This window comes from Prorops nasuta, unplaced genomic scaffold (genome assembly GCF_024137725.1).
Source record: "Prorops nasuta isolate Cenicafe-Biocafe unplaced genomic scaffold, Cenicafe_Pnas_1.2 PNAS00007, whole genome shotgun sequence".
Taxonomy (NCBI): domain Eukaryota; kingdom Metazoa; phylum Arthropoda; class Insecta; order Hymenoptera; family Bethylidae; genus Prorops; species Prorops nasuta.
In genome coordinates, this window is record NW_027116804.1 from 5,894,155 (window position 1) to 5,907,261 (window position 13,107).

The 13,107-nt window shown below is 35.3% G+C and overlaps 1 protein-coding gene across 1 annotated transcript; it reads left to right on the plus strand.

Annotated features, from left to right (window-relative positions):
* Window positions 1-8,456: 8,456 nt before the first annotated feature.
* LOC136774970 (E3 SUMO-protein ligase ZBED1-like) lies at window positions 8,457-11,023 on the plus strand. The gene is made up of 6 exons (XM_066729445.1): window positions 8,457-8,645; window positions 8,722-8,893; window positions 8,997-10,509; window positions 10,694-10,763; window positions 10,824-10,859; window positions 10,949-11,023. Exons 1-6 carry the CDS (start codon window positions 8,457-8,459, stop codon window positions 11,021-11,023), a joined length of 2,055 nt encoding a protein of 684 aa, XP_066585542.1.
* The last annotated feature ends 2,084 nt before the right edge of the window (window positions 11,024-13,107 follow it).

A 13,107-nucleotide genomic window follows, 5' to 3' on the forward strand; every position in this document is an offset into this window, starting at 1 on the left:
GGTTAATTTGGTTGCATAATTTTAACGTTCATATATACAATACATCAAGAAGTTACATGTTTCCATATATAGAAGGATTTTATAAAAAGGGGGCAAATACAGTATGTAATCTTTTACTACATGCAATTTTAGAGGAAACAAAAATTAATTGTGTGAATCAAATTCTTTTGTTCTCTGATGCATGTGGAGGACAAAATAGGAATTATTCATTAACGCTTTGCCTTTCGCTATTATCTAAGTATTTACAAATAACCATTGAACATATTTACCCTGTGAGAGGTCATTCTTATTGTCAATGCGATCGCAATTTCGGACTTTATGGCAAAATGAAGAAGAAAGCTGAACGTGTCGAAACTGAAATGGATTGGATAAACATAATCAAAAGCGCCAAAAAAAAGATCCTTTTATTGTCGTTGAAAGAGGTCAATATGTCATAAAAGATTTTGAATCAATTCTAAAAAAAAACGCAATGTTTCCTGAAAATGTACAAATTAGTAAGGCGGTTAAAATGGATTATTTTCCGGATGGTACAGTTATCATGTATGACAAATATTCCAATGTGAAAACTCACGAATTCAAAATTGAAATGTCGTGTACCATGGATGTTATGCAAAATGCATCTCCAGTTCAACCAGTAGGGATTACAAATGAAAAAAGGAAAGATTTAGAAAGCTTAATACATTATTTAAGCCAGACAGGTCAAGATTATTTTAACAGCTTTTTGCGACAAGTAACCGATAAAAATTAAAAACATAATCAAATTATATTACATTTGGAGTTAAAGTGGTAAGGCACCGTTATGTTAAGCTATCAATCACTAACTGATTTATCATTTGTAAGTGTCATAGTCGCTTCCATCGTGACACACCTTGTATAAACACTATTTTAAGTATTTATAACTTTGTAAAGAATGGTTTGCTGAAATGAGCGTAAAATTGTTATAAATATACATTTTTAAACTATCTTTTGGATTATCCTATAATAAATTTTCCACTAATAAAAATGACTCCTATGACTTCTGAAATAAACTTTTCTTTATAATGGACATAGAAAAAAACCTGATGAAAACGATCGTTACTGTGATTTTAGGCACTCCTCTATTTTTATTCTCACTTTCATATCTTTAATGCAAGAGAAATGTCAGGAGACACTTTCCGAAAGTATTCTAAATTATTTTACTGTTATTATCTTATAGAATTAAAAAAATCCCTCGATAAATTTCTTAATCAGATGACACTGCATCGTCAGATGGATGCTAGAACACGGGCATGGTTGAACAAGCGTTGCAGTAACATTAGCGCGCGACTTCGATCGATGCCCATGTTCGTATTTCTAGTAAAAAAAATCTTAAAATTTCAGGAAAACTTTTTCAAATCCTGCTGAACAAATTCTTCGCTGAAACTTTATCAAGTTCGCAAATTTCCTCGATACTTTTAATCATTGAAGCTGGAAAAATATGGCATTAGTTATATACCAATTAACATTAAAATATTATTGAACCATTAAATATTTAAGAACTAAACAAATACTTATTGGCATCGGTGCACTATTCAACGTTTATAATAAAAATTTCAATCCATTATGTCTACGTGTTTCTGAGCTTCCACGAGTTAAGTATTCAAAAACATTGAAACTTCAGCCGTGGAAATTTTTAATTTATAATTTTTATCTTAATTAATATTAGAAATAAAGGGCAGATATTTTACACAAATATGTATTAATATATCCCCTAAGTGAATATATTTTTTTTCTACGTTTTTTTCTTTGGAAATATCTATAAACGGACAATAGTTTTACGTGATTCCGAGCGTCTAACGAGTTATTGCACGGACACCCTCAATTATGTATTTATAAATTTTAATAGCTTTATCTCTAAATTTTATATATCTTACTCCATGCTAAATACAATGCCTTCGTTTGGTCCGAATTACATTTCATCACCCTCCATAGGATCATCTGTTTAAATTAATTCTCCAATATCCACTGTAACGTTATTCCCGTCAGTGTGAGGGGCCACTCACACTACGGGTTTTCCATTACCTTCGATCGTCCTTGTTCATCGTTATCAGGGCGCCAATTGGTCAGTTGGGTGGCCAACAACCCAACCTTGTCGATTGGGTCTTGCGACTCCATTCTGCATGCATCTCATACGGCCCTGAGGCCTAGCATTTGGACGGTAGCGGTAGCCAGGGTCGCTCAGTATGCTAGATCGTGGAGAGAGAGGAAAGTTCCTTACGGAAGTCCGAGTCTCGCAGACCTATCTGCTGAGAGGCATACATCTATCTCTCACCACCCACACACAGGTGGTGGTGAGGAGTGCGGGAACATGCGGTATCATTGCCAAGCATGGAGTTTGCCAAGGGTGGACCACCACGGAGGCAATGTTCGCGGCCCGTTTAGCCATAGCGCAAGTTTATGGGATTACGGAGGGAACTGGGACACATTACAGCGGGCTAACTACGCCCCTGCACAGCCCACTATGCATTGGCCGGTATCCAGTCATGACGTACCTGCAGGCTGGCCTATAACACACGCCTCACGTACACGAACGGACCCATGGCTGTCTGAGGGCCGATTCAACTACATGTATAGTTAACTAATGGTTAAGTAAACTCAAGTTATTATAAACAATGTTTAAACCGCCGTTTAAGTTAAGTCGGTTTCATCCACATGAATATAGCTACGGTTTAACTAACCTTATACCCTATTCAAGAAAACTCTTTGAAGTCAAACGTGATTGGTTTAAGGGGATGCATTGAGCGACTCAAACACTCATTCAAGTTTATCTTCCAAATTATTAGGAATATGTACTTTTTTGTAGAGATTAAATTTACTCTTTTGACTGTACTGAAGCGCGCTACAAACTTGGTTTCTCAAAATTATAAAAAATAATTTTCATAAAAATTATGAATACTTGTAATTTTGTTGGTCATAATAATATTGAAAATTAGGCCTTGTAGCGTGCTAAGGAAAAGTTCTATGACTAATTTGAGACCAAGAAGAAACAAATATACCTAAAAATGTGGAAGATTTTTTTGAAAAACTAAATTAGCTATTGAAAGACAAGTTTTACACTATTTTACGGACGGAGAAGTTTCACTGTGCGTTAGACAAGGACAAGCCTATTAGCTCTCCTCGCTTTAGAAGGGGTACCCACTCTCTCCCAACCATTTCCCGCTAAACAAACCAACTCTCCTACACACAGCAAGGTGGCTGGCTAACGCTGCCTGTCGGTGTAAATCCGTAGCGTAATGCAACAATAAATCATTATTTCTAGGTTTTAGGGTTAGGTATTCGCAAAACCGACCTTGTACCGCCCTTCCATATCATTTCAGGAGGCTACAGTAAAATTTTCAAATTATTTTGTCATCTACAAGTCTCAAAAAACTTGAATTAGTTGACGAAAGCGTGACTCGTTTTAGCCGACGCTGATGCGCTACACAACTTAGTGATCAGCGTCGGCTGATACGAGTCACGCTTTCGTCAACTAATTCAATTTTTTTGAGACTTGTAGATGACAAAATACTTTGAAAATTTTACTGTAGCCTCCTGAAATGATATGGAAGGGCGGTACAAGGTCGATTTTGCGAAAACCTAACCCTAAAACCTAGAAATAATGATTTATTGTTGCATTACGCTACGGATTTACACCGACAGGCAGCGTTAGCCAGCCACCTTGCTGTGTGTAGGAGAGTTGGTTTGTTTAGCGGGAAATGGTTGGGAGAGAGTGGGTACCCCTTCTAAAGCGAGGAGAGCTAATAGGCTTGTCCTTGTCTAAAACACAGTGAAACTTCTCCGTCCGTAAAATAGTGTAAAACTTGTCTTTCAATAGCTAATTTAGTTTTTCAAAAAAATCTTCCACATTGTTAGGTATATTTGTTTCTTCTTGGTCTCAAATTAGTCATAGAACTTTTCCTTAGCACGCTACAAGGCCTAATTTTCAATATTATTATGACCAACAAAATTACAAGTATTCATAATTTTTATGAAAATTATTTTTTATAATTTTGAGAAACCAAGTTTGTAGCGCGCTTCAGTACAGTCAAAAGAGTAAATTTAATCTCTACAAAAAATTACATATTCCTAATAATTTGGAAGATAAACTTGAATGAGTGTTTGAGTCGCTCAATGCATCCTCTTAAAGCACCCTATTTACTGTGTCCAGAGCATTTTGGAACAACCTTATAACCGTGACAATATTTATGGTAATTAAGATAAACTAACCATGCACTGATGCACCTGTGGCATACATTCTTAGTGCGAGCAATAGTTGTTGCAGTGAAGATGTTGCATTATTACTATATAAAAAATATAATCAAGACAAAATTATTATTTAATTATACAGGGTGTTTCACGTAAGGCGCCCCAGGTTAGAAAAACTACTAAGAGCGCGTGGTGGGGGGAGACGAACCTAACTGGCCGGAGAGCGAGTGACAGAGAGGAAGAGGTGGAGTAGGACAGAGAGCTATACGCTCACATATGATATGCCTAGCGTTTCACTGCCCCCCGCCTCCCCCCATCGGCAGTCCAATCACCATGCCCATTGTCAATATTTCTCTCTCTCTCTCTCTCTCTATCTCTTTATTTCTTTATTTCTTTATTTCTCTATTTATTTAATACATCTAATAAAGATGCAAACCTTTAGCTATCGTTTCCGAACCACCTAGAGGTAGATAGCAAGGTGCGTTTTTTTTAGAATGGTTTCCCCAGTAGGCCTAATCCACTAGACAATTGATTACAATTGTTCGAAGTGCTTCCCCCTTTGTTGAACGCAGAGTTCGACTCTTCGAACAATCACGCGCGTTGCTCGGTGCACCATGTCGGGCGTGAGTGTGGCAAAGGCGCGAATAATTGCTGCACGAACCTCCTCTATTGTACCCTGACGTCCATTTTCCACCAGTTTCTTGATTTGTCCCCATAAAAAGAAATCCAGTGGAGTTAAATCTGGTGACCTTGCCGGCCAGGTGATCGGGCCACCACGGCCCATCCACCTGTCCGGAAATTGCGCATATAATATAGTACGCGCGTTTCCATGAAAATGTGCAGGAGCTCCGTCATGCTGGAAAATCATATTTTCCCGCACGTACAGAGGCTCATTTTCCAGCAGCAATGGTAATTGCTCCTGTAAGAATCGCACGTACTTTTCTCCATTCAGTCGAGGCGGCAAGAAAAATGGTCCTATCTAAAAACAGAAAAAAATATAAAAATATTAATCATACATGCTATATCTTACTTAATCAATTAAAACAATTGTTTACTTACAACCCGGTCTCTGATCAAGCCAGCCCACACGTTCAGCGTCCACTTAAATTGGAATGCCCCTACTCTCACTGCGTGAGGATTCTGTTTCGCCCAAAAAAAATAATTCTTGGAGTTAAAAACTCCGTTGGGCGTAAATGTGGACTCATCCATCCATAGAACTCGGTCTGGGAATCCGCTGTCACGCCTGCACTGTGCCAAAAATCCTAGAGAAAGGAGCCATTTGAATTAAAGCTCAGATAAAAAATTGTAGAGCAACTATTTCAAATTGGTTTAACATGCCCATGCAGAAGTTCATCCTAGGCTCCCTATCCTTCTATAACAATTGATGCACCCGCAGCATATGAAAAGGGTGTAAGGCGTTCTTACGCAAAATACCTCATACTGTTGAGATGGAGGTATGGAAATGATGCGAGATTTGTCCGTGGGTTTTCCTCAATGTGCCGAAGCACCCTTATTGCGAGCTCGGTGTTGGAAATGCGTTTTCTTTTAAAATCTTGCACTTTTCCCGTTGCCTCAAATCGTTTTGCCACACGCAGGATGACCTTGTGGTCAGGGTGTCTCCGGGTTGGAAATTTATCCCTGTATATCGCGACGGCTGTACGCGCACTGTGTTTTGTTTCCCCGTAAGCAAAAATCATATCCACGTATTCTCTTTTACTGAAAATCATGGTTTTCACCGTGTCACAACCTAGCACAAACTGCGAGAAGCAACAAGTTTTGATTTAACATGTAAACATTTAGCGGTGAAAGATAAAGGATTGTTATTGAAAACGAGCTGGATGTGCGGTATCTTTGATTCCTTTATGCCGCAAGAAACATCGAAGAAACAAAGATACCGCGCACCTAGTTCGTTTTCAATAACAGTCCTTTATCTTTCACTGCTAAATGTTGATAAGTTAAATCAAAACTTGTTGCTTCTCGCAGTTTGTGCTAGGTTTTGACATGGTGATAACCATGATTTTCAGTAATAGATAATACGTGGATATGATTTCTGCTTACGGGGAAGCAAAACACAGTGCTCGTAGAGCCGTCGCGATATACAGGGATAAATTTCCATCTAGGAGATACCCTGACCACAAGATCATCCTGTGTGTGGTAAAACGATTTGAGGCAACGGGAAAAGTGCAAGATTTTAAAAGAAAACGCATTTCCAACGCCGAGCTCGCAATAAGGGTGCTTCGGCACATTGAGGAAAACCCACGGACAAGCATGAGACAAATCTCGCATCGTTTCCATAACTCCATCTCAACAGTATGGCGTATTTTGCGTAAGAACGCCTTACACCTTTTTCATATGCAGCGGGTGCACCAATTGTTATTGAAGGAAAAGGAGCCTAGGATGAACTTCTGCATGGGCATGTTAAACCAATTTGAAATAGCTGCTCTACAATTTTTTATCTGAGCTTTAATTCAAATGGCTTCCTTCTCTAGGATTTTTGGCACAGTGCAGGTGTGACAGCGGATTCCCAGACCGAGTTCTATGGATGGATGAGCCCACATTTACGCCCAACGGAGTTTTTAACTCCAAGAATTACATTTTTTGGGCGAAGCAGAATCCTCACGCCGTGAGAGTAGGGGCATCCCAATTTAAGTGGACGCTGAACGTGTGGGCTGGCTTGATCGGAGACCGGGTTGTAAGTACACAATTGTTTTAATTGATTAAGTAAGTTATAGCATGTATGATTAATATTTTTATATTTTTTTCTGTTTTTAGATAGGACCATTTTTCTTGCCGCCTCGACTGAATGGAGAAAAGTACGTGCGATTCTTACAGGAACAATTACCATTGCTGCTGGAAGATGAGCCTCTGTACGTGCGGGAAAATATGATTTTCCAGCATGACGGAGCTCCTGCACATTTTCATGGAAACGCGCGTACTATATTAGAAGCGCAATTTCCGGACAGGTGGATGGGCCGTGGTGGCCCGATCACCTGGCCGGCAAAGTCACCAGATTTAACTCCACTGGATTTCTTTTTATGGAGACAAATCAAGAAACTGGTGGAAAATGGACATGAGGGTACAAAAGAGGAGGTTCGTGCAGCAATTATTGCGGCCTTTGCTACACTCACGCCCGACATGGTGCACCGAGCAACGCGCGACATTGTTCGAAGAGCCGAACTCTGCGTTCAACAAAGGGGGAAGCACTTCGAACAATTGTAATCAATTGTCTAGTGTATTAGGCCTACTGGAGAAACCACTTTAAAAAAAACGCACCTTGCTATCTACCTCTAGGTGGTGCGGAAACGATAGCTAAAGGTTTGCATCTTTATTAGATGTATTAAATACATAGAGAAATAGAGAAATAAAGAAATAAAGAGAGAGAGAGAGAGAGAGAAATATTGGTAATGGGCGTGGTGATTGGACTGCAGGCGGGGGGAGGCGGGGGACAGTGAATCGCTAGGCATATCATATGCGAGCGTATAGCTCTGTCCTACTCCACCTCTTCCTCTCTGTCACTCGCTCTCCGGCCAGTTAGGTTCGTCTTCCCCCATCACGTGCTCTTAGTCGTGTTTCTAACCTGGGGCGCCTTACGTGAAACATCCTGTATACTAGTGATGTTGATACTATATTGATATCTAGGGATATCAATATTTTACTGTCGATATAACTATATTTTGTATCAATATCTAATTGCTTAATAAATTGGAGTATCGATACTGATGAGTCAGTATCAGAATTATTTCTATTGCTTAAACTGCGTACCAATAATAGACATACAGTTCACACGGTTAATTTAAATGTTTTGGTGATAAGAGCTTTAAAATTGAATCTTAATATGGCTAATGTGTTGCACTAAGGGAAAATCACAGAAGGAGCCGTAAGACTTGTTTGATAATTCCACCGGACTTTATGTTTAATATATGAAAGATAAAAGGTAGAAATAACTAAAGAATAAATTATTAATCTCAGTAGTTTTAAGTGAAAATATTTCAACAAATCTTATTACAAAGTCAATTTAATTAATCAGATATTTTTTCAGGAAAATATTAAAATATTCCCATAAACAATCTTTTATCCTTTGAAGAGCCACGTACAATTTCCCTCATCAGTATGCATTTTATCCTCTTTTATATAACCTAAATTTACACTGACTTTTTTTATTTATATATATTTTATTGTTAAAAAATATAGTTTATCATTCATAATAATTTTGATATTCCATATATAACTTTATAGTGCCACCAAAGAGCCAAATGTGGAAGTATTTTGTAAAGTCAGCCACCGGTGGCAAATGCAAATTTTGCCAGCATGAGGTTAAAGGTATTAACACAACTAATTTGAAGGTTCATTTAGAAAGAGCACACCCAAATATTGTTGTAAAGGAAAGTTCCTGTGGAAATATAACTCCAGCTGTGTTAAATTTAAAAAGAAATAAAGCAATGGTAAAAGCATGCAGTTTAGCTTTAAGAAATTTGAGTAACATTCTCCTTTATGTATATTAATTTTAAAATTACACAGTCTGAAAATAATGATGATTGCTTAAGCAATCCAGATGATTCAGATTGCTATAATTCGACTGCATCTTCATCAAGTTCTGGAATACCTGTAGATTCTGTACAATTATTACAAACTCCAGTGAGGAAACAACCAAGAATAGATATGACGCTAGTTAAGCAGAACTCATTTCAAGGTAAACTCAAAATTTACTGCACGATCATTTAATTATCATTTAGGCAAACAGTAGCATTTATATATGTAAAATTAATTATTAAAATCTCATAATGTTTTTCTAGATGGTGGTAAGAAAGCATCTGAAACGACAAATAATTTAATTTTTATGATTTGTAAAGATAATCTGCCATTCCAAACAGTCGAAAAGCAAGGGTTCAAAAGATTTGTGAAAGCGTTATGTCCTTTATATAAGATACCATGCAGAAGTACAATAACAACATTAATTGAAGAGAAGTATGAGGTCCTGTCGGAAATAATTAAACTGCAGCTGCATACTACGGAACATTTGTCATTAACAACTGACATTTGGACCGACCCATTAAATATAAAAAGTTTTTTGGGGTTAACAAGCCATTATATATGCGATAATAAACTTAAATCAGTTGCGTTAGGGGTAACAGAGCTTAAAGAACGACATACAGCAGAATATATTGAAATGTGGCTTTTAAATACTGTAGACGAGTGGAAAATTTGCATTGATAGTATTGTAGCTATTGTTTCGGACAACGGAGCAAATATAAAAAAAGCCGTCAAAGATGCATTTGGTGAAAGCAAACATTTGTCATGTTTCGCGCACAGTTTAAACCTGATACCGACAAAAGTAATAGAAAGTAAGGAGATAAGTTTTATATGTAAAAAAGTTAAGTGTATTGTGACTTATTTCAAAAAATCGGTAGCTGCGATGGATAACTTGAGATCTATATCGGATTTAAAATTAATACAATCAATAGAAACACGCTGGAATTCTACCCACGATATGTTTGAGAGATTTGTCGAGCTATTCGATAAAGTTTCATCTGTACTTTTGAAATTTCCAGCAGCTCCAATTATGGTGACCGCAAAAGAGCTACAAATTTTAAAAGAATTTATTGTGCTTTTGAAACCTTTTAAAGAAGCTACCAACATCATATCTGGTGAATCTTATTTAACGGCAAGCAAAGTCATACCTATAGTTAACACACTGAAGACTGCGTTGAATGATTCGCGACCCACAACGGAAACAGCAAATGAAATGAAAAAACTTCTTTTGGAACAATTTGAATTGAGATTCAGTAATATAGAAGAAGAGCCCATTTTTGGTTTCGCCACAATTTTAGATCCACGATTTAAATCAATACATTTTAGAGACAAAACTACTATTTCTAAGATTACTAATGAAATAACAGCAATTTTACATAATTCAACCTCAAATAAAGAAAATGAAGACAATTTGCTTACACATATAAATATTAGCTACGATCATTTTTGGTCGTATCATCAAACATTGGTACATCAATTAAAATCAAAGGAAAAACATACTTTTAAAGAAAATAAAATCTCAGAAGATTTAAGATATTACTTAAATTATCCTCCTATCGAAATGGATACATGTCCAATACAATATTGGAGTGCAAATAATTCAGGATTAAACAAACTAGGTAGGAAGTATTTAGCAGCTATTGCTTCTTCAGTACCCTGCGAAAGACTGTTCTCAAAAGCTGGCAGAATAGTCACCGAAAGCAGAAATCGCTTAAACTCTGAACATTTACACCAATTATTATTTTTAGGTTCATTACCTTTTGAAGACTGGATATTGTAGTTTAATTTGCATAGTATTAAATACATATATGTATGTATATTTATGTTTAATATTGTAAACGATACTGTCAAATGATGTATTGTTGCTTAGCAACTATATATATTTTAAGAGGTTATATTAAAATACATATTTTTTATTTGTGCTGTTAATAATTTATGGCATGCATATGTCATTTTATAGTTATAGGTATTCTGCTAAAGTGAAATTGTTAATGGGATTCCTAGCAAATAGATTAATTGGCAGTCTATCAGTACAGACTTTTACATTATTTGCTCATTAAAGTATAATATTCCAACTATATTCATGCAAGAATAATTTACTAAATATAACAGTTCAAATAATAGCGGTATTTCAGTCAATATTTTATTTGTTTTTTATTTCTTTTTAATAACAAAGTTGAAAAGTAATTGCATTCCACATTTCTTACAAATATAGATAGGTTATGATACTAGTTTTCCATTAGTCTACGTTTTTCGTGTTATTTATCTAAAGAATACGAGAATGCTTTAATAGAACATTGAATCTTATAATTTATTGTAAATATTTTATTTATAAATACATAACAATACAAGAGAAATAGATATAATTACGTGTTTCTTATAGATTAGAACTCAGAACATTCTTAATTTCGTTATGAGACTACAAAGCAAAATTAGTTTATTTAAATGTATTAAAAAATTGTAAACAATAATAACTTATAATTACAGTAACATGTAAAGATTAAGTCCGCTGCCAATTAAATTTGTATAATTGCCAAATGTGCAGTTTGTTAATATATACTTCCATTAATTGTATAGTATATACGTAACATCATGTATACATATATACATACAACGCATAATATATCAAGTATCGATACATTAACCTCGATATTCTATACATATCGATACTTTCCTTCATGCTACATATCGATATAACATATAGATACATTTGGATGATATCAGCATCACTAGTTCTGATGAGTAATTTGACACCATTGCGTGATAGCTTTACAAAAGAAATGAATGAATATAGTGTGAAGCTGAATGAATATGCATTAAAATGTGAAATTCTTGAGGAAAAAATGAAAAATCTGTTGAAAAAACGTATCGATGAAATTGATGAAAGAATCGAAAAATTGAATGATAAAATCGATCATAATAGTTACAAATTGGCAGGATCTAAATAAGAGAAGAAAGCGTTATTCTATATAAAAGAGATTGCAGTTTCAAGATTTTCTCAGTTCAACGTACTACTTCACTATGACAATAAATAAATTTGGAGCTGGTTTCAATACCGGTAAAGTGAGAAATTATTTCCACAAAATTGACAATGATACGTTAATGTTTGATAAACAAAAGAATGCATTTAATGCCAAGAAGAAAATAATTTCAAACTTAGAATGTGATGTTACGGATGAGACAAGTGCGGTGAATATGGCTGCTCTGTTACGTAATTCGATGACTGTACGTGATAGCTTAATGAGAGAATTGTTTGAATACAGCGAGAAGCTAACTCACTATTACCTAAAATGTAACATTCTTGAGGAAAAATTTACAACTCTAATGAAAAAAATTGATGAAATTGGTATAAGAATCGATAAATTGCTTGATAAAGTCGGTCATAATGATTATAAATTGGATCGAAAAGACAAGGAATTACGAAATGATATGATTGTTGGATTGAAAATTGTTGTAGAATATTTCTCTAATCAGCTCGCAAAAAAAGATTTTGCAAATGAGAAGAATAGAGAAGACGATATAAATTATGCCCTGAAGAAACTTATACTACCGCCAGTGCTTGATGACCTGCTGTAAACATAACACGTAGTGGCTTAATTATGAGGTAACCGGACATTTGGCCGAAAAAATTTGAAGGTTGGAGTATACTTTCTACATGTTGCATGAATATGACTATAGCTCGCGCATCTCTCTAGCTCCATTAGCGGAGAAAAATGTAAATAATTCCCTCAACATGTGACATTTGACAGATTGTTCATTTGTGTTGGTGATATATGTCAGATAAGTAAAAATTAAATTGTTTAAGTATTATAAAATATGAATGATACTTTGTGTAATATTTGTTGCAGGTTTCTGTTAAATTGGCAACGAATTTTGTTACATTTAAAACAAATAGATAACCTGCAATGTGAGGAAATAAGTATTTTGCTTAATAATTGATGTGAGGCATTTATGCTTTGAATACCTTGCAGTGAAGAATACATAGTATTAATAATACTCAAATCATACAATGTGTTAGAGTTGTTCATTGCTTCGCATTATTGCCTTTGCACTTTGCAGCATCGTTTACAACAATTAAAGCTAATAGAATAATCAACTTCTATACAAGAGTTCTGGATAGTGGTAATGGTATGTTTTAATCTGCAATTTTATTTATACAATATAATATAAATTAACTTTAGTTTTTCAGACAAATGGTACAGTAATAAAAATCTATATCATATCTATACGTACCCTTTAATGAATGTAATATTACCTATTTTATTAAATGTTTGCATATGACCTGAACAATTAATGGAGACTGCAAGTGTAATCAAGGAAAATGTATATATATATATCCAAATATATTAAAGGACTTTGTCAAACATTATAGCG